This window comes from Coregonus clupeaformis, chromosome 36 (assembly GCF_020615455.1).
Source record: "Coregonus clupeaformis isolate EN_2021a chromosome 36, ASM2061545v1, whole genome shotgun sequence".
NCBI classification, from domain to species: domain Eukaryota; kingdom Metazoa; phylum Chordata; class Actinopteri; order Salmoniformes; family Salmonidae; genus Coregonus; species Coregonus clupeaformis.
In genome coordinates, this window is record NC_059227.1 from 37,152,131 (window position 1) to 37,172,371 (window position 20,241).

At 41.0% G+C, this 20,241-nt stretch overlaps 2 protein-coding genes across 2 annotated transcripts; both read left to right on the plus strand.

The window, feature by feature from the left end:
• Positions 1 to 34: 34 nt before the first annotated feature.
• Positions 35 to 10,524, plus strand: LOC121552246 (CASP8-associated protein 2; the record flags this gene model as incomplete). Its single annotated transcript, XM_041865010.2, has 8 exons — positions 35 to 501; positions 1,121 to 1,220; positions 1,767 to 1,850; positions 2,793 to 2,896; positions 3,040 to 3,114; positions 4,056 to 4,171; positions 4,347 to 6,886; positions 9,539 to 10,524. Coding segments are annotated over exons 2-8 (3,960 nt in total), but the record flags the coding sequence as incomplete, so codon positions are not given.
• LOC123482724 (CASP8-associated protein 2-like) lies at positions 10,525 to 18,986 on the plus strand. Its single transcript, XM_045211406.1, has 3 exons — positions 10,525 to 12,738; positions 12,854 to 12,953; positions 17,941 to 18,986. The coding sequence occupies exons 1-3, from the start codon at positions 10,706 to 10,708 to the stop codon at positions 18,001 to 18,003; spliced, it is 2,196 nt and encodes a 731-aa protein (XP_045067341.1). The 5' UTR covers positions 10,525 to 10,705; the 3' UTR covers positions 18,004 to 18,986.
• Positions 18,987 to 20,241: the final 1,255 nt, after the last annotated feature.

Sequence of the window (20,241 nt, forward strand, 5' to 3'; positions counted from 1 at the left end):
TGATGTCGCTTAGATGACGCAAATGGAAGCGACAGTCATACATTGCTTGATGATTTTCAGGTCAAATATAACCTATGACACCTAGTTTTTTCATAAAGCACAATATTTGTCATTTACCGATTGATGGATATTTTCCATAGTGAACCCCTCCTCCCAGGTCCCGAACTATCTTAGACCACACAGCTAGCTAGCTAAATGGCAAACTTTTTGAAGTCTGAAGCTGTGGTTTCCTTAGATAAGAAAGTGCTTTATCGGAAATAATCTAGCTGCTTTGTATTAGTTTGGCCTAAACCACAGGCTGCTTCGTTTGATATGATAATTGTATTTTGAATGCCTGAAAGTCCCGGAAGAGCCACTGGCATCTGTTTTGCAGACCGCGGGAAAATGTAGTTATTTCCTGCTCCCTGAAAAAGGTCGTAGGGTTGGCGCGACAGTGAAAGTAAACAGATGAAGCATAATAATAACATTCTAAACCACATTCTTCTACTCGATTTTCATATGGTGAGTGGAATTGTTTTTTTCCCTTCACATTTCAAGCTATTTTCATAGTCAATGTTCCTCCATGTCTTGAGTTTGTAGCTAGCTAGGTAACTTAAGCTTGTAGGTCCCATACTAACGTTAACTATCTAAATAAACTAACTGGCTTGCTAGCTTGTTGTGTCAGTTAGTTAGCTAAAATGTGCTGATGCCTGGGGCTGTGCTTGCTATTATATCCCTTGGTGTATGTACAAGGAGCCGATATAGCTAATTTAGCTTGCTCAATGAACTAGTTAGCTACACATTATTGTTTTGTAGTAAGTTAACGTAGCTAACAGTAAATGGCTGGATAGCTAGCACAGCCAGAGTGATCTAGCTAGCTACAAGCAGCTAGTTAAAATGTTTTGTATGCACTTAGCTGACATTAGAAAGCTTACTGCGAATTATAGGAGTTAGTTACTGTAGCTAGTTGTGTGATCATGCTACAGGCTACTTCCTTCAAAAGCCAGGCATTAGTCTAAAAGGTCCAATTGTTTTGTTGATTACTTTTACTATCTAGCTACCTCACCACTCTCAAAAATATCTGGGCTCACTTTCAATTGCAAGCATGTCATATTAGCTAACTATGCATCGTTTCTTCCAGCTACTTCCAGGTGCATCTCAGAGCCATTGATTGACCATCAGGAGAATGGAGGGGGATTTGATGGATGAAGTGTATGGTGACCTTAGCCAAGACAACCGCAGTGAGTACAATGCTATATAGATATAGCCTATTTCTCTTTAACACTGTCCATAGATGGGACATACTCTTTTCACGCAACTTCGATAGGAAGTGATTTTCGTAGCAGGTTAGGAGAGCATTTTTGCTAACCCTTTTCCTAACCTTAACCTCAGTCTCCTAACCTGCTATGTTCATTCTCCTAATCTGCTGCTTAAATTCTCTTAACCTGCTACGAAAAAGTAACTTCGGTTACGAAGTGGCGTGAAAATAGTGTTTTAGATAGTGGGTCCTGAAAGACATGCCATAACTTTCCTAAAGTAGTTTCTGCCATGAGTCAATCAGTACTCTTATTGTACTGATGAATTATCAACATTTCTCGTGTATGGCTCTACAATAGTCCTGATTTTATGCACTCAAAGAAAATTTACAAACCTGTGTTATGTTGATTCCTTATTACACTGGCATACTGTAATAATAGAAGGCCTTTCTACAGTAATGTCATTCCATGTGATGAAATTACAGCAGTGCAATTACAGCAGTGTAACTTTGCAAAACTTCTACCACACAGAAATGGTGGAAGCTTTCGATGAAGATTCTGTGGATATTTATTCAGGTTTGGAAAGTCCAAGTCCGAGGATTTATCCAAATGCAGGTAAATATCACTCAAACATACACATTGGTTCTTCACAAGATGGTCTGAGTCGGATATATATTTTTAGAAGTAGAAAATATATCCATGTTGTTGTTCTCTCAGAATATAACTGATAATATACACTACCGTTCAAAAGTTTGGTGTCACTTAGAAATGTCCTTGTTTTCCAAAGAAAATAATTTTTTTGTCCATTAAAATAACATCAAATTGATCAGAAATACAGTGTAGACATTGTTAATGTTGTAAATGGCTATTGTAGCTGGAAATGACTGATTTTTAATGGAATATCTACATAGGCGTACAGAGGCCCATTATCAGCAACCATCAGTCCTGTGTTCCAATGGCATGTTGTGTTTGCTAATCCAAGTTTATAATTTTAAAAGACTAATTGATCATTAGAAAACCCTTTTGCAATTATGTTAGCACAGCTGGTACAACGCTGTGTACTACTCCCTTCACAGAACAGTTGAGGACTTGTGAGGCGCCTGTTTCTCAAACTAGACACTAATGTATTTGTCCGCTTGCTCAGTTGTGCACCGAGGCCTCCCACTTATCTTTCTATTCTGGTTAGAGCCAGTTTGCGCTGTTCTGTGAAGGGAGTAGTACACAGCGTTGTACCAGCTGTGCTAACATAATTGCAAAAGGGTTTTCTAATGATCAATTAGCGTTTTAAAATGAAAAACTTGGATTAGCAAACACAACGTGCCATTGGAGCACAGGACTGATGGTTGCTGATAATGGGCCTCTACGCCTAGGGAGATATTCCATAAAAAATCAGCCGTTTCCAGCTACAATAGCCATTTACAACATTAACAATGTCTACACTGTATTTCTGATCAATTTGATGTTATTTTAATGGACAAAAAAAATTGAATTTCTAAGTGACCCCAAACTTTTGAACGGTAGTGTAGCCTACTTCACATTTGTGTAATCTTATTACAGAGAGAAACTGCACACTCCTCTCACCACGGAATCTGAAATCTATGGATTTATATGAAGAAATCATAACAGAGGAACAGCAGGATAAAGACTCTTCCTACAATGAGGTTTGTACTGTAATCCTTATCCAATTCATGTGTGCATTTTCTTTTTGTCTTTGCTTTGTCTAAAATGGAATGCTGTTCATCACTGATAGACAGTTCCTGTTAGAACTGAATAACTAACCATCAGTACCTCTATCTCATTACAGTTGAGGACAAGATACAATGCAGCACAAAGCCAAGTTGAAGAGTTACTTAGGCGGTTGCAGCTGATTGAAACACAGGTTTGTAATAGAAAGTTTTAAGTGTCACTCATGTATTAGTAGTACCCCTTGAAATATGAGGAGCATAAAAGTACTTGAAATATTTTTACAAGAATACATTTGATAAATCACATAGCATTTACTTGAATTTGAACATTATATATTTTTTAATGTATTTCCCTCTGAAAATCATTTGTGATTCTCTGTGGGTGATAGTGCTGAGCGATTAACCAACATTGGAGTTATTTGAAGGTTTATAAACAACTAATTGACAAGACCTTGGTTCAATTATTAGAATTTGTTTTTTTTTGTGAGCTCAATGCTCACATTGTTTCTCAAGAGATAAATCGAATCAAGACCGAACTGTGCGATGTAGTAGGGAGTTGTAGTTTCCAACAGGCCAATATTGTACATAGTTTAGCAGAGAGAGAGAGAGAGAGAGAGAGAGAGAGAGAGAGAGAGAGAGAGAGAGAGAGAGAGAGAGAGAGAGAGAGAGAGAGAGAGAGAGAGAGAGAGAGAGAGAGAGAGAGAGAGAGAGAGAGAGAGAGAGAGAGAGAGAGAGAGAGAGAGAGAGAGAGAGAGAGAGAGAGAGAGAGAGAGAGAGAGAGAGAGAGAGAGAGAGAGAGAGAGAGAGAGAGAGAGAGAGAGAGAGAGAGAGAGAGAGAGAGAGAGAGAGAGAGAGAGAGAGAGAGAGAGAGAGAGAGAGAGAGAGAGAGAGAGAGAGAGAGAGAGAGAGAGAGAGAGAGAGAGAGAGAGAGAGAGAGAGAGAGAGAGAGAGAGAGAGAGAGAGAGAGAGAGAGAGAGAGAGAGAGAGAGAGAGAGAGAGAGAGAGAGAGAGAGAGAGAGAGAGAGAGAGAGAGAGAGAGAGAAGTGGTAAATGTATGCACTCACTAACTGTAAGTCGCTCTGGATAAGAGCGTCTGCTAAATGACAAAACATTTAAATGTGTTGTAATTTTGAAGAATACATCGCTGAACACTGAGAACAGCCGTCTGAAGAAGAACATCTGTGCGTTCATCAAAACAGCTAAAATGGAGGTTGTGCGGAAGGACGAGGAGATAAATAGGTTGAGCCAAAGGTAAGTGTCTTGACCCTTCATACTTCAGATACACCTGTGAAGTGGTAACTCGTAATTGGCAGGGTACATCAAATAAACAGTTATTTAGGGATGTACATACATTTTCTACGTATCCATTAGATGGGATAATTTCTGTGAATCTAGGCATGTGAGTAATTTATGTTCAAACGTTTAGTTTCAGGCCAGGGAGAGGTCCTGCTGCTCACCATCAATCTCAGATGAACTGCTTGAAAAATCAAGTTCCAGCTGGACAGAATCCTACGGGTCCTCCTCCACCAACCCAATCACCGGGACCTAGACAGGATTGTGTTGTAAAGGATCTTCGTCAGCTGCTATGTCAAGACAGAGATGTGGTCCTCCCCCCACCCCCCTCTGACGCAACAGTTTTCAGACCACCTCTTCCTGTCACGTCAAAGACTTCTAGAGGTGATTCAGAAGCTCCAGTGAAACGCACATGTTCTTCTGTTAGTAGTTCCAGCAAGGACTCCGTGAATAGACACCGTACACGTGAACTAGGCCCGTCAGACGAGCCAAAACAAACCAAGTACAGAGAAGGCAGAGGTGAAAATCCCAGGCTGTCCGAGTCAAAGGAGCAGCGGCATAAAAACAGTCCAGATGTAAATAAGGAATCTCATTCAGATGAGAGGAACCGGTCACACAGAGCACAAAAAGATATTGGAAAATATGACTCTAAGTCAAACAGAAGCAGATACCTTCATCCCTCAGATGTTGAGGTACACAGGAGATCAGATAGGGCTAAAAGCCCACACTCAGACATTTTGCATTGCACTGCTTCCTCTTACCGTATGTCTACAGGATTGTCTAAAGACAGTGCAGACATTCAACCAAAAGGTTCTAGTTGGCATGATAAGGTGCTCAGCTGTGATAAGGATGACGCTAAGCGTAGTAGAAGTATCAAAGACATTTCCTCTAAAAACAGAAGGCATGCCTGTTCAAATCAAGCCAGTCTCACTAAACGATTCAGTGAATATTTTAATCGCAAGGGAGGGACAAGTCCTCCAAGGGACCACCGAAGGAAAGAGAGAAGAAGAGAGGATGAGATCAGAAAAGAAAAAAATAGATCAGGGGAAAAATCAGGAGAAAGAAAAAGCACTTGTACAGAGAGAAGAAAGGAGCGTGAGCGATGCAGTGCGGACGTCAGTAAGGACCAGAACATGGGCAACGGTAAAGTCAGGGAGCAAAAGACACATGAGGAATCTGAAGTGCTTCCACCTGAGGCCAAAGTGGCTGAGAAAAGCTCTAAAGAGGAAAACGGTCCAAACAGAAAGTTAAGTTTCATGGAAACTCTGAACCTCACCCTGTCACCAGTTAAAATTCCAAGACGGCCTGCTGAAGTCAAGGAACAGGAGGAGGGCACACCACCTGATGAGGTTCCTGAAGACCAGTCAGCGGAAGACAGTGGACAGCCTGATCTAGGAGAATTGCTTGTCTTAGACAAAATCAACAGTAGTGTAGTAGAGACCCATGAGGTCTTAATGAACCCAGTTGTACAGCCCTCTTCAGAAATCCCAACGCCTCCAGAACCTGAAAGTATGGAGAGTAGACATACAGAGAAAGAATCTTGTCAGGATGCTGAAAAGGCTCTGTCTGAGGCCACAGTAGCCAAAGAGCAACATAAGTGCCAGTTAGAAGTGGAAGACAGTACTGTCCAAGATGGCTCCGAAGAAAGGCCTGAGCTGTCCGAGGCCATAGAGGGTCAGAGGTCTAAACCCACCACACCAGAACTTCTCAGGAAGGATTGTGTTTCAGCTCCAGACTGTGACATTGATTCGGAAACTCCACTGAAAAGCAGACTTGAAAAATGTGCCTCTGAAAGTAAAATTGGCACGTCTGAGGATTTAACTGCTACTGGTGTCACTGCGGCTACTACTACTGTCACTGAGAATTGTGGAAACAATTCAAATACCGACACTGGCCTATCTGCTAATGGATTTACCCCTAAACATTCAACTGTAGATTCAGTGGTTATTACTGACAATTGTGTGCATAAGTCCAACAGTGAAACTCCCAGTGCTTTGGTCTGTAAAAGCCAAGCTGTTGAAACTGTGACACAAGATCCACCTGCTGCTGTCTGTGTGGGACATCCTGCTGTTGAAGGTGGTCCAGGAAAACAAAAATCTGAATCTCTGCAATTATCACCCCTCGTTCAACCCGAGGGCCTTCAACAACAACTGCCTGTCTCCGTTATTTCTAATTCTAGTCTGGAGAAAGATGTGACAGAGGAGGTGCAAGATGTTTCCAAGGATGCTGTGTCCAGTACAATTAGAATGGACGTAGAGATCTGCATTACATCTGAGGTCATTACTGATGTCACAGAGATAACTGTGGAGTATGAGAAAGAGAAAACTGTTGTGGAACAAAGTTCACCGTTGAGCAGCATTGAGGTGTCTAAGGTGAGCAGCACCACCACAGGAGAGGTTGCGTCATCTGAACAGCACAACGGTGGTTTGGCAGAGACACTGAAGAAGTCCCTCAATTCTGAGCCAAGCTACACAGAGAATGAAGAGGAGAATGTTGAGCCCTCTAGCTCCATTCCGATGGCCCATGATGAGGACTCGATGATGCTCACACTGAGTAGCCTAAAAGTCATTCCACATGCCATCAGCCCACTCACAAGCCCAGTCCGCCCGATGAGGAAAAGCCAGCAGCTGCCATGTCACAGCAAACCTGCTTACGTCAAGAGTCTTCACAAAGGTAAGCATCACTTGGTATGGTTTAGTTTAACTATTTCTGTTCTAGGCTAAATGTTAAGAAAATGCAAAAGTATGTTGTTGTTAGCAATGTTCCCTCTAAGCTACGCGCAGCTCCCCCGGGACTACCGAGCAGAATAAATATCAGCCCGCGCAGAGAAGCACGAGATTGAACTTCACTCAACTTTTAGAGTTTTCCCCATTAGTTAACACTATCAACGTTTCCCTTTACTGTAGGAATTGTGATCGAATCAAAGCGATATTAGACACTTTCAATGCAATATACCGAAACAACACGAACTATGCAAGAGATTTTGTTGTAGGCAGAGCGCATCGGAGTAGGATTCTATTGCATTGACAGGCACGACTCAGCCCGTACTCTACACAGACCGGTGCTCCATAACCAATCAGAGCTGCAGTAGGCCTATGTGCAATATTTTTTTATTTAACTAGGCAAGTCAGTTAAGAACACATTTTTATTTACAATTAAGGCCTACCAAAAGGCAAAAGGCCTCCTGCGGGGACGGGGCTGGGATGAATAGACCATTGCAATGTATGGATTTGTGCCATTCACTTTGAACTGGACTGTTTTACAGCATGAGCGGTCGCAATTATTATGCACTTGTTTTGAGATCAAAGCGAGAGCTACATGTAGCCACGTGTGCACATTTGTCTTCACAGTAAATGCGCAGCGGAAGTTGCACAGAATTTTCTCAACGTTCAAGTTTGCACTCAGCAGACCTGAAATTTGCTCAGTGCCTAAATAAATTAGAGGGAACATTAGTTGTTTGGTAGGGTAAGCGTAGCTATTAACACTAGAACCACCATAGGCCAACGGCCTGATTTAGTAAATAAAAAAAATCAGCCAAATAAATAACACTGCGCATTTGTCCAAATTTTGAAATCACAAACAGAAAAGTATTTAGTATTTTTACCTGTTTTTTTTTTTTTTTCACACCTGTTTCTAACTTAACCCACAGAGACAATGTGCTGTAGGACGTTGTTACCCAGCCAGGCGCTAATGCGTCTATCTCTCCTCACTGAATCAATGACAAATGGATGAATGGGCGATAATTATGCACTTTACTTCACAATTTAATTTAAATTAGGCTTAACTGAATTATAAGGAGGGTGAAGAGGTAGATTTTAATTTAGAAAACAATAGTGTAATGATGAGTTTGTGTTAGGGCTGACCACAGTTATTTGACTGGTCAATTGTTTGGTCGATAGGCTGTTGGTCGACCAAGATGTATTTCTTTTTTTGTCGAGCAGTAGCAAAAAAAAAAAATATATATATATATATATATATACAGTACTAGTCAAAAGTTTGGACACACATACGCATTCAAGGGTTTTTCTTAATTTTTACGATTTCCTACATTGTAGAATAATAGTGAAGACATCAACTATGAAATAACACATGGAATAATGTAGTAACCAAAAAAGTGTTAAACAAATCAAAATATATTTTATATTTGAGATTCTTTGAAGTAGCCACCCTTTGCATTGATGACAGCTTTGCACACTCTTGGCATTCTCTCAAGCAGCTTCACCTGGAATGCTTTTCCAACAGCCTTGAAGGAGTTCCCACATATGCTTAGCACTTGTTGGCTGCTTTTCCTTCACTCTGCAGTCCAACTCATCCCAAACCATCTCAATTGGGTTGAGGTCGGGTGATTGTGGAGGCCAGGTCATCTGATGCAGCACTCAATCACTCTCCTTCTTGGTCAAATAGCCCTTACACAGCATGGTGGTGTGTTGGGTCATTGTCCTGTTGAAAAACAAATGATAGCCATGTAGCCTTTACGAAGATTAGAAACAACTAGAAACCTTTGTACTCTCCAAGACGTTTGGAGTGGACAGTTAGTCGTTGATGTAGAGAGAGAAGAACAAAATCAGGGTTGAGGGATAGAAGACCTACAACTGGTGGACAAAAATACAAACAAATGAGGGACAAGATGACTATTGGGCGACTACTCATGTACTTTTGGGTGGGGGCATTATCATATTGTTGTCCTTCATTCACCCAGGTGATTCCGTTTATTGGTCCACCACCTGTACCTTTTTAATAAACAGAGGGAGATTTAAACTGTCTTCAGATAGGCTTTTGGAAGACAAGTCAAACTAATTAACAAGATTAGCAGTACACCAAATGTGAATCAGCTTTCAGATAATTCATTGAATTATGTGTGTGTTATGGTCTTTGTTGCATGGCTTCTTATCAACAGAGGGCCAGTGTGGGTGCAGGTTTGTGTTCTAACCAAGCAATAACACACCTGATTTAACTAATCATGTCTTGATTGAAGTGTATGATTAGTTGAATCAGGTGTGTGCTGGTTGGCAAGAACAAAAGCCTAAGTCCACATTGATCTCTGGATACGATTGAGCCCAGTTTTGTCAAATATATTTGTATGTCTTATTAAAATTATTTGTAAGTAAAGTCATACAACTTCACATGAGAGATTAATCTTTCATTTTATATCCACTTTTCTTATAAAAATTAGGGCAGTACATGTTAGAAATGTCTAATCTTAGATTTTAGTGGGTTAAATAGGTTTACACACCCTAATCGACTGCTTTAACTCCATCAAACTGACTGTACTGTGTAAACAGGGTATGCTTTTAATTTGCTAATCAATGTATTGTCTTTGACCAGAGTTGTCCAGTGCAACTGGAGATTCCAATTCAAGGAAGTTGGAAGTGAATAAGGAGAACAACACTCCTGGCTGCTCCATCACATTTGCTGCACAACGAGATGTGGATGGGACCTCCGTCCATTCTTCCAGCCCTGAGGAGGAAATGGAAGAAGGTGAAATTGTTAGTGAAAGTGAAGAGGAGGAAACTCCAGTCACGCCAAGTTCCTCAGCCAAGACGGTTAGGCCCACAAGAACTGTTAAAAATCAACCAAGTCCCAAGTCATCCACTAGACTTTCAAAGAAGCCGGCCAAAGAAAATAGTTTAGTTTCACAACGGAATTTTAAACTCAGAAGTAAAACCTTGACTTCACCAGTTAGAAGCCCCACATCAAACAAAACCCGCTACAAAACGATTCAACCTCCGTTACCCAACGCCGCCTTGTCTACCGTGGAGGAAGTTATGGACATGCTTGCAAAGATTCGCTATGAGTGCAGAAAAAAGTACATGAAGCTTCATTCAACATTCCCTAAGAAAACCTTCTGCGGTGCTATGGACATGTCCTTTTTTCCCTCTTTTACAGACTTTGTTGATAGTGTAAGCTTTACTAAACTATGCAGCCAAGAAGATGACCTCAAAGTTAAACTGAAGAACATCATAATGTCTGTTTTGAGTAAGTTATTAAATAATGGCATTGTCAACCGCATCTTTGACCAAGAACCACTCAATATGAAGTCCAAACTGTGGGAATTTGTGGATGTGCAGTTAGACTTCTTATTCCAGGAAATTCAGACTGCACTGATAAGTGTTAGCAAATCCTCAAACGGAAGCCAGTCGGCAGGAGCAGAAAAAAGAGACAGGAGTCTCTCTGGAAATGGGGTACCCAAGCTGCCGGTGAAGTCCCCCAAGCTGCCGGTGAAGTCCCCCAAGCTGCCGGTGAAGTCCCCCAAGCTGCCGGTGAAGTCCCCCAAGCTGCCGGTGAAGTCCCCCACTGCCGAGTCCGCCGGTGAAGTCCCCCAAGCTGCCGGTGAAGTCCCCCAAGCTGCCGGTGAAGTCCCCCAAGCTGCCGGTGAAGTCCCCCAAGCCATCTGTGGCCACCAAACTTAAAGGACAGCAGGGAGTGACCAGAACCAGAACTTCTGCACCTAAAAGACTGCAAGAGAAATTAACCGACTGTGTTGAAACCAACATGAAAAGAACCAGGTCTCGGACTGTCCCCCCTTGCAAAACCGGTCTTGGAATAGGCAAACATATTAAAATGTCCTTTGAGGAAGAGGATAAGGAATCGAAGCCTCAAACATCAGATCCTCCTGTTATACAACCTCCTATGCAACCTCCTTCGCAACACGTGGTAGAGATCTTACCATCAAACAGCTCTTCATCTGCTGAGAAAACAGCTACCTATGTTCGCCGGCTGTCTCAAAATGGCTCACTCCATGACAAGCCTGACTTTGAAATCCTCACAGAACAGCAAGCCTCCAGCCTAACGTTCAACCTGGTAACAGACTCCCAGATGGGAGAGATCTTCAAGTGTCTCTTACAAGGGTCTGATCTGCTAGAAACTAGTGTCTCAGCTGGGGACAATCATGGCTGGCCCCTTGGTACTCCACTGAAAGAAAGAGAGCGTTTCCTAGGCGTTACCACCCCAAGCAATGTTTGTACCCCAAGTCAAGTTGGTACTCCCTCTAAACTCATTGCCACGTGGTCACCTATTTCACCTATCAAGTTTTCCTCTCCAAATTCAAAAGTCCAAATTCCACTAAATCCAACTTTGTTGGATGAGCCTTGCATGTTAGAGATGCCCTCCGGCCTACCAGAAAGCATAATGACACCACAGTCCAGTGTGTTCTCGCATAGATCATATTCCATCTTGGCAGAAGATCTGTCTGGGTCTCTCACAATTCCCTCACCTCTCAAATCTGACAATCACCTCAGTTTTTTGCACCCAGCCACCGGGGAGCCCATGTCTGCTCCGGACAGTGTCATCAGTGCACACTTCAGTGAGGATGCTCTTATGGATGGGGAAGACGCTACAGAGCAGGACAGTCACCTTGCCCTGGACACGGACAACTCCAGCTGTGCATCAAGCGGTGGTGGCAGGACCAGGGAGGCTCCTGTTAACCCTTTGTTTCACTTCAAGCCTCACTTGCCCATGCAGGCAGTAGTGATGGAGAAGTCAAATGATAATTTCATTGTGAGGATACGGCATGCATCCACCAACCTAGGCGTCAACTCCACTAACCTAGGCGTCAACTCCACCAACCTAGGCGTCAACTCCACCAACCTAGGCGTCAACTCCACCAACCTAGGCGTCAACTCCACCAACCTAGGCGTCAACTCCACCAACCTAGGCGTCAACTCCACCAACCTAGGCGTCAACTCCACCAACCTAGGAGTCAACTCCACCAACCCAGTGTTCAACTCTTCAAGCCCAGGCAGTATCAACTCTACCTACCCAGGAAATAACTCCAGCAACCCAGTGGTCAACTACACAAGATTAGGAATCAACTCATCAAGCCTAGTAGTCAATTCTTTAAGCCCAGACATCAATTCCACCAACCCAGTGGTCAACTCCACAAACTTAGGAATCAACTCAAGCCAAGGTGTCAACTCCTCAAGCCCAGGCAGTGTCAACTCTACCTACCCAGGAAATAATGCCACCAACCCAGGAAATAACTGCAACTACACATGTGTCAACTCCACAAGCCCAGAAGTCATCTGCACCAACACAGGCGTTAACCCCACAAGTGCATACATCAATCCTAGGGGTGCTGAGATCCCTCAAACACCACCAGGAGAAGAAAAACATGGTAAAGACAAAGATCGCCCCCCAGAAAAAACGCCTTCCAAAGCCCCTTATTCAGAGGCCAGTCCTCCTTTCTACCTTTCCACAAGCACCGAAATAGCATCTGCGCTATCATCGCCATGCCTCACCATCATAGAAGACACACCAGAGAGAGACCACAGCAAGGGTAAGACCGGGAAAAAGCGGACAATGCACCATGTGGAAACTAAAGCAAAGCGGGCTAAAAAGGAGGTAATCCCAGAGAAGAGCATGCATAAAAAGAAGTCGTCAAAAAGTCCCAAAGGAAAGGGGACTGGAAGCTCCAAGAGAGAGAGAAGTAAAGTCACTACTTCACCCCAATCTACCCCATCACCCAACAGCCTGTCTGCCAAGAATATCATCGTAAAAAAGGGTGACGTGGTTGTGACGTGGACAAGGTGAGTTGGTCTTTAAATACATGCCTTTTTGTTATGTGCCATTTGTATGTTAGCTGTTGGAGGGTCTCCGTGTCAAGTGTCATGATTGCCACTAAAATATTTGTTTTTCTTGAAGGGATGAAGACCGAGATATTCTCCTCGCACTGAAGATGAAAGGTGCCTCTCCAGATACCTTCTCTGCCCTTTCAGAGAAAATGAACAAGACACCCGCTCAGGTATGTCTTTGCTAATTTACGTTTTTCTGAGCTTATTTTTGATAGTAATGACATTCTATGTTTTTGATATAGGATACTAGTAGTTAATGCTGGGCATTGATGTCAGTTCTGGGTAACACTTTACAATAAGGTTCCATTTGTAAAGGGTTTATAAAGGGGTTATAATCACGTTATAAATAATAATTTCTAACATATTACCCTTTAACAGATTATATCAACACACTTACCACTTCTCTGTGATAGTCCAAGTATGGTGAACGCCCTGGTGTGAAATGTGAACCGTAATACCTTTGGTTGGTGAAACAGTGGAGGAGGTATCCTCTCACAACGTTAAATGTTTTGGTCTTCATACCCACCATTCATTGACTGAACATGTTTAACAAAGTGTTGCATCTTCTCATGTATGTAGTGATGAGTACCCAATACTGCCTATAAGTATGTCTAAGCTCTGAGTGAACTCTCAAATCATCTAGAAATGATTATGGCCTAATTTATTTATTTAAATTGACTGATTTCCTTATATGAACTGTAACTCAGCGAAATCTTTGAAATTGTAGCATGTTGCGTTTGATATTTTTGTTCAGTATAGTAAGAACAAAATGCAATTTAATGGAAGGATACATTGGGAAAACAATTTTAATTACAGTGACTGAAATCTGTAGCCTATCATTGGTATAGTGAGTAGCCTAGCTAATTCAGATAAACAGGTCAGAATAGAATTTGACAACAGATGAACTATTTAAAATACAACATAGGGTCTCATGGTCCCCTTCTGTGTCTTCATCTGTTTCTTTCTTGTGAAGCATTTTCCCATCCTGGAGTCTGAGACCTTATGGGAATGTGTTGGAGAGAAGAGGAATTTTTACAATTTAGCATAGACACTCTAGCTACACAACTCTACTATCATCATTATCATGATTTATACCATTTGCAATTAAAGCCTTTAAGTCCAGGAAAACTCCAGGGCTGGATGGCATACCAGTTGAGGTATACCAAACCTTTTTTGATGTGCTCAGAGGACCGTTATTAGAATGTTTTAACCACTCCTATAAAAATGGTAGATTATCAGATACTCAACAGGGGCTGATTTCATTATTACTGAAACAGGACCCAAGTGGTAAATATAAAGATCCAGTCAATTAAAAAAGTTGGAGGCCCCTTACACTTCAGCGTTGTGATGCAAAAATTCTAACAAAATGCATAGCACATAGAATTAAAAAGGTATTGTCTGACAGCTTTTTTTTTTTTACATGAACGATACATTGGAGATAATATAAGACAAGTACTGGAAACAATAGAACACTATGAAAAATCTGTTAAACCAGGCCTGGTATTCATAGCTAATTTTGATAAGGCTTTTATATATAAATGCCTGGAATATTTCAATTTTGGAGAATCTCTTATACAATGGGTTATATATATATATATATATATATATATATATATATATATATACATACATACATACATACATACATACATACATACATACATACATACATACATACAGTGGGGATAACAAGTATTTGATACACTGCCGATTTTGCAGGTTTTCCTACTTACAAAGCATGTAGAGGTCTGTAATTTTTATCATAGGTACACTTCAACTGTGAGAGACGGAATCTAAAACGAAAATCACATTGTATGATTTTTAAGTAATTAATTTGCATTTTATTGCATGACATACGTATTTGATACATCAGAAAAGCAGAACTTAATATTTGGTACAGAAACCTTTGTTTGCAATTACAGAGATCATACGTTTCCTGTAGGTCTTGACCAGGTTTGCACACACTGCAGCAGGGATTTTGGCCCACTCCTCCATACAGACCTTCTTCAGAACCTTCAGGTTTCGGGGCTGTCGCTGGGCAATGCGGACTTTCAGCTCCCTCCAAAGATTTTCTATTGGGTTCAGGTCTGGAGACTGGCTAGGGCACTCCAGGACCTTGAGATGCTTCTTACGGAGCCACTCCTTAGTTGCCCTGGCTGTATGTTTCGGGTCGTTGTCTTGCTGGAAGACCCAGCCACGACCCATCTTCAATGCTCTTACTGAGGGAAGGAGGTTGTTGGCCAAGATCTTGCGATACATGGCCCCATCCATCCTCCCCTCAATACGGTGCAGTCGTCCTGTCCCCTTTGCAGAAAAGCATCCCCAAAGAATGATGTTTCCACCTCCATGCTTCACGGTTGGGATGGTGTTCTTGGGGTTTTACTCATCCTTCTTCTTCCTCCAAACACGGCGAGTGGAGTTTAGACCAAAAAGCTCTATTTTTGTCTCATCAGACCACATGATCTTCTCCCATTCCTCCTCTGGATCATCCAGATGGTCATTGGCAAACTTCAGACGGGCCTGGACATGCGCTGGCTTGAGCAGGGGGACCTTGCGTGCGCTGCAGGATTTTAATCCATGACGGCGTAGTGTGTTACTAATGGTTTTCTTTGAGACTGTGGTCCCAGCTCTCTTCAGGTCATTGACCAGGTCCTGCCGTGTAGTTCTGGGCTGATCCCTCACCTTCCTCATGATCATTGATGCCCCACGAGGTGAGATCTTGCATGGAGCCCCAGACCGAGGGTGATTGACCGTCATCTTGATCTTCTTCCATTTTCTAATAATTGCGCCAACAGTTGTTGCCTTCTCACCAAGCTGCTTGCCTATTGTCCTGTAGCCCATCCCAGCCTTATGCAGGTCTACAATTTTATCTCTGATGTCCTTACACAGCTCTCTGGTCTTGGCCATTGTGGAGAGGTTGGAGTCTGTTTGATTGAGTGTGTGGACAGGTGTCTTTTATACAGGTAACGAGTTCAAACAGGTGCAGTTAATACAGGTAATGAGTGGAGAACAGGAGGGCTTCTTAATGAAAAACGAACAGGTCTGTGAGAGACGGAATTCTTACTGGTTGGTAGGTGATCAAATACTTATGTCATGCAATAAAATGCAAATTAATTACTTAAAAATCATACAATGTGATTTTCTGGATTTTTGTTTTAGATTCCGCCTCTCACAGTGGAAGTGTACCTATGATAAAAATTACAGACCTCTACATGCTTTGTAAGTAGGAAAACCTACAAAATCGGCAGTGTATCAAATACTTGTTCTCCCCACTGTATATATTATATATGGGGGATACAACCATCCCAGCTCTGCAGATTTTGCTGCGAAGAGACAGAATCATTAGAGTATTTGATTTGGTACTGTCCAGATGTAGCTTGTTTTTGGTCGCAGGTTCCGGAACTGCTGAAGAATTGTAACATTTACCTGGAGCTAACTCTGCAAATTGCACTGCTGGGTGGTTTAAAAAAAGTAATAGTCAATCGATAGAATAATACTCTCAGCTGTTTGAAGTTGGTGTACAAAACCGAAAGTAAAGGACGCAAAAATAAAATGTAAGAACAGGAAGCATAAAATGACCTCACATAAAACAGATCTACAGCTCCTTAGACTTGCTTTCAATGAGTGACCGATCTATAACTCATATTTCTATGTGGATTTGGTCGGGTCGGCCAAAAAATATATATTGCAGCTTTACAATTGGAACCACGTGTGCTGACAATGGATGCAAGCTAGTTAACTTATCAGGTACCTAGCTAGAGACATTACCTGAGTTCAAAGGATAGATAACTCGCTAGCTAGCGTGCTAATCCAAAAATGCTAGCTAAACAAATTCCATGGAAATTCTGTCATGTCGATGTTAGCTAGCTAGCTGGCAAACGTGATCTACTTAGCTAGCTAACTATATCATGCCAAATATTATCTTGTCTAGCAGAATTTCTATATTCAAAAAGACGATTGAGGTTTTACCTAATGCTAACTAGCTAGAAAATGTTTCCTAGCTAGCTAGGACAGAGGTGCTAGCAAACATTATCTAGCTAGATAGCTAGCTAGCTACTTAGATAGCTGAGCAGCGTGCTAAATCATCCAGCAGAACTTCTGTATCCAAAAGTGGAACAAGTTGAATAGAGAATTTACCCTCTCTCCTCTGTCATCATTTGTATCTTGTGAACAATGTTTATTTCGCACAATCTCTTCTGTCTGGCCTTTGCACACGTCTCACAGCCACGTCCATCCTGATTTTTCACGATGCACTGTAACATGTCAGTGTCAACACACAATTCTGGGCACGTTCCAGGTTGTCTTTATTTCAACCGCGTTTCACAGATGGGCAGATCTCACAAAGTTGGGGCCATTTCTCAGAAACCAGCGAACCACACTGATAGTATGGCTTGATCTTCAGACGAGGCCTTCATTCCTGGAATAAATAGGTTTACCAATGCATCATCAGGGTTTCAAACATGGGGCAAGACACCACATGGGAGTTGACCATTGGTGTGAAAACCAACCATTTCTGTTCCTGTGACAGAGCAACAATGCATCACACCCAAAAGTGAGAAAATAACTATTGGTTAACTGTGCAACCATGGAAAATAAGGTTGCATGATGATATATAAGGGTTCAATATTATACGCATTTGTAAGTGCGTTTTATAAATGGTTAATACCTTGAGGTAAATAGTGTCTCAATACTTGGCAAGCACTGACAGGCTATGACACTATTTTGACCAATTTGTAATAACCCATTTATTAATGGTTTATAATGCATTTACAAATATTAAATAACCGTTAATAACATAATTACAAAACCTTTATAAACCCTTTAGAAATGTTACCCAGTTCTGTATATTCATTGAGTATATTTAATCGTTAATAATTTACAGTGTTCAGAGTTTCTTTATAAACAAACAAATTGTATGTCTCTTTGCATGGTTATTGGCTAGAAATGGAGGTAAAGGTAGAGGAGAGAGTGTGCTGAAATAGCAGTGGGCTGGATTCGAATACATGCTGCAGCAGTACATGTGCACCGGAGGCCGTGGCCATTTTGATAATAATGACATTTTTATCTTTTTGATATAAGATACTAGTAGTTAATGCTGAGCATTGATGTCAGTTCTGTATATTAATTGATTTTTTTTATTTATTTTTTTATCTTTAGATTGCAAAGCGATTTTCCCAACTGATTAAGCTTTTTAAGAAGAAGGAGAAGATGGCAAGCTGACTTCTCTGAATATATATTTTTTAATTCAATGAAGATTTCACGTACTAGGCTTCTTATACTCTCAAACGTTCCAAGGTCACGACTTGAATGTCCCATTTGATGAATGAGTGGAAGCAGATCTGAATGTGATGCCTGTAATTGATGGACTTGGAACATATGACCACAGTCAACTAGATCTCAAACTCAAATGTGTTTTTGTGCTGTGTTCAGCAAGGATGTGAATATCCTTGAGGTAAAATCCTCACAGGCTTCAATATACAATGTATTATCGCCCCACAGCCTAAATGAACACAGCTTTTATTAACTGTTTTGGTACATCTGTTGATATTTCAATGCACTGGATTTATTTTTCTTCCTTTTTGTGTTTAAACTAATCTACCGTATTGATCCTTGGGAATATCCTATCTCAACTTCACATCTCTTAATATGCCATAGCAAGGTTATACCATATGTGGAGTTAGACACTGCTGCAATCATACATTTTAATTAAGTAATTAACCAATTTTAGCTGAAAAATAACAGAATGGTGAGTTGTCTCTAATGCTTTTATGGAGCATTGCAGCTTGTGCTGCTTGTACAAAATGTGTACTGAAGTTACGTACTCTTTTCTACTTCAACATAATCTGGGAGTGTTTGTGTTTGGAAATAAAGATTGGAACTACAATTAAGGCCACATTTACTCTGTCACATGGCAGAAAGTGCATTTTACTGTATGTCAAATGTATTATATATTGCACTGACTTCAAGATGGTCAGTTACATAACAAAAATAAGCCACAGATGTTCCATTTTATATATGATTCAAGGTGTTATGTTTATATGTTTATAGAAATTAAGGATTTGACTGAGTACACATTTCTTGACTAAGATTTTTGGTTGGTTGGTTTTGGATGGTTGTGAGTGTGACAACATGGTTAAGGAATATACACTGTGTAGCCTTTATTGTACATATTTTGGTTTTGAAAATAAAGTGTATTTATTTAACATGGTTTTGATTATTAGTGAAAATATTATATTTCACATGAATTCAATGACTTCACTTTAACTTACCACCCAAATGAATACAGCATATTTTAGGCACATTCTCAACTGCTGCTTAGGTTTTATATCAAAGAGCAGCATATCTTCCGGCTAAAACAAAAAGCTTAATGGTCATAGTTCAACACACCTATTCTCACAGTTATAGCTGTCATGGGAGAGTGTTAATTAATAATGAATCCTTCTGGAGGGCAATGTTCCAAGGTAGTACATGCTCTAATATACATGCCCAGAAACTGGGACCCATATTATATGAATTGAGGTCACTGCCTTTATTTATTTATTTTATTTCACCTTTATTTAACCAGGTAAGCCAGTTGAGAACAAGTTCTCATTTACAACTGCGACCTGGCCAAGATAAAGCAAAGCAGTGCGATAAAAACAACAACACAGAGTTACATATGGGGTAAAAAAAACAAAGTCAAAAAATACAACAGAAAATATATATACAGTGTTTGCAAATGTAGCAAGTTATGGAGGTAAGGCAATAAATAGGCTATAGTGCAAAATAATTGCAATTAGTATTAACACTGGAATGCTAGATGTGCAAGAGATTATGTGCAAATAGAGATACTGGGGTGCAAAATAGCAAAATAAATAACAATATAGGGATGGGGTAGTTGGGTGGGCTAATTTCAGATGGGCTGTGTACATGTGCAGTGATCGGTAAGGTGCTCTGACAACTGATGCTTAACATTAGTGAGGGAGATAAGAGTCTCCAGCTTCAGAGATTTTTGCAATTCGTTCCAGTCATTGGCAGCAGAGAACTGGAAGGAATGGCGGCCAAAGGAGGTGTTGGCTTTGGGAATGACCAGTGAGATATACCTGCTGGAGCGCAGACTACGGGTGGGTGCTGCTATGGTGACCAATGAGCTAAGATAAGGCGGGGATTTGCCTTAGGGTTTACTTACCTTAGCTTACCACTGCTATAACTTCATTCAACTTTATTTCAGAATGATTCTAAGGACACATTCTCTTTCATGATAAATCAGTGTAATGGAATGGGATCATGAGGTTAGAATCACATTTGGGTGTATTATTAACGGTGGCTATTGCAACCACACAGTACCATGCAATGTACAATTAAGTGTTTCATACATTCCCTAAGGATTTATTTTCCTGTTTCTAATAATTGAGAATTATTAAATGGTTAACTAATTTTCAGGAATCTAAATGGTCTACTAAATATCAATGGCAACAA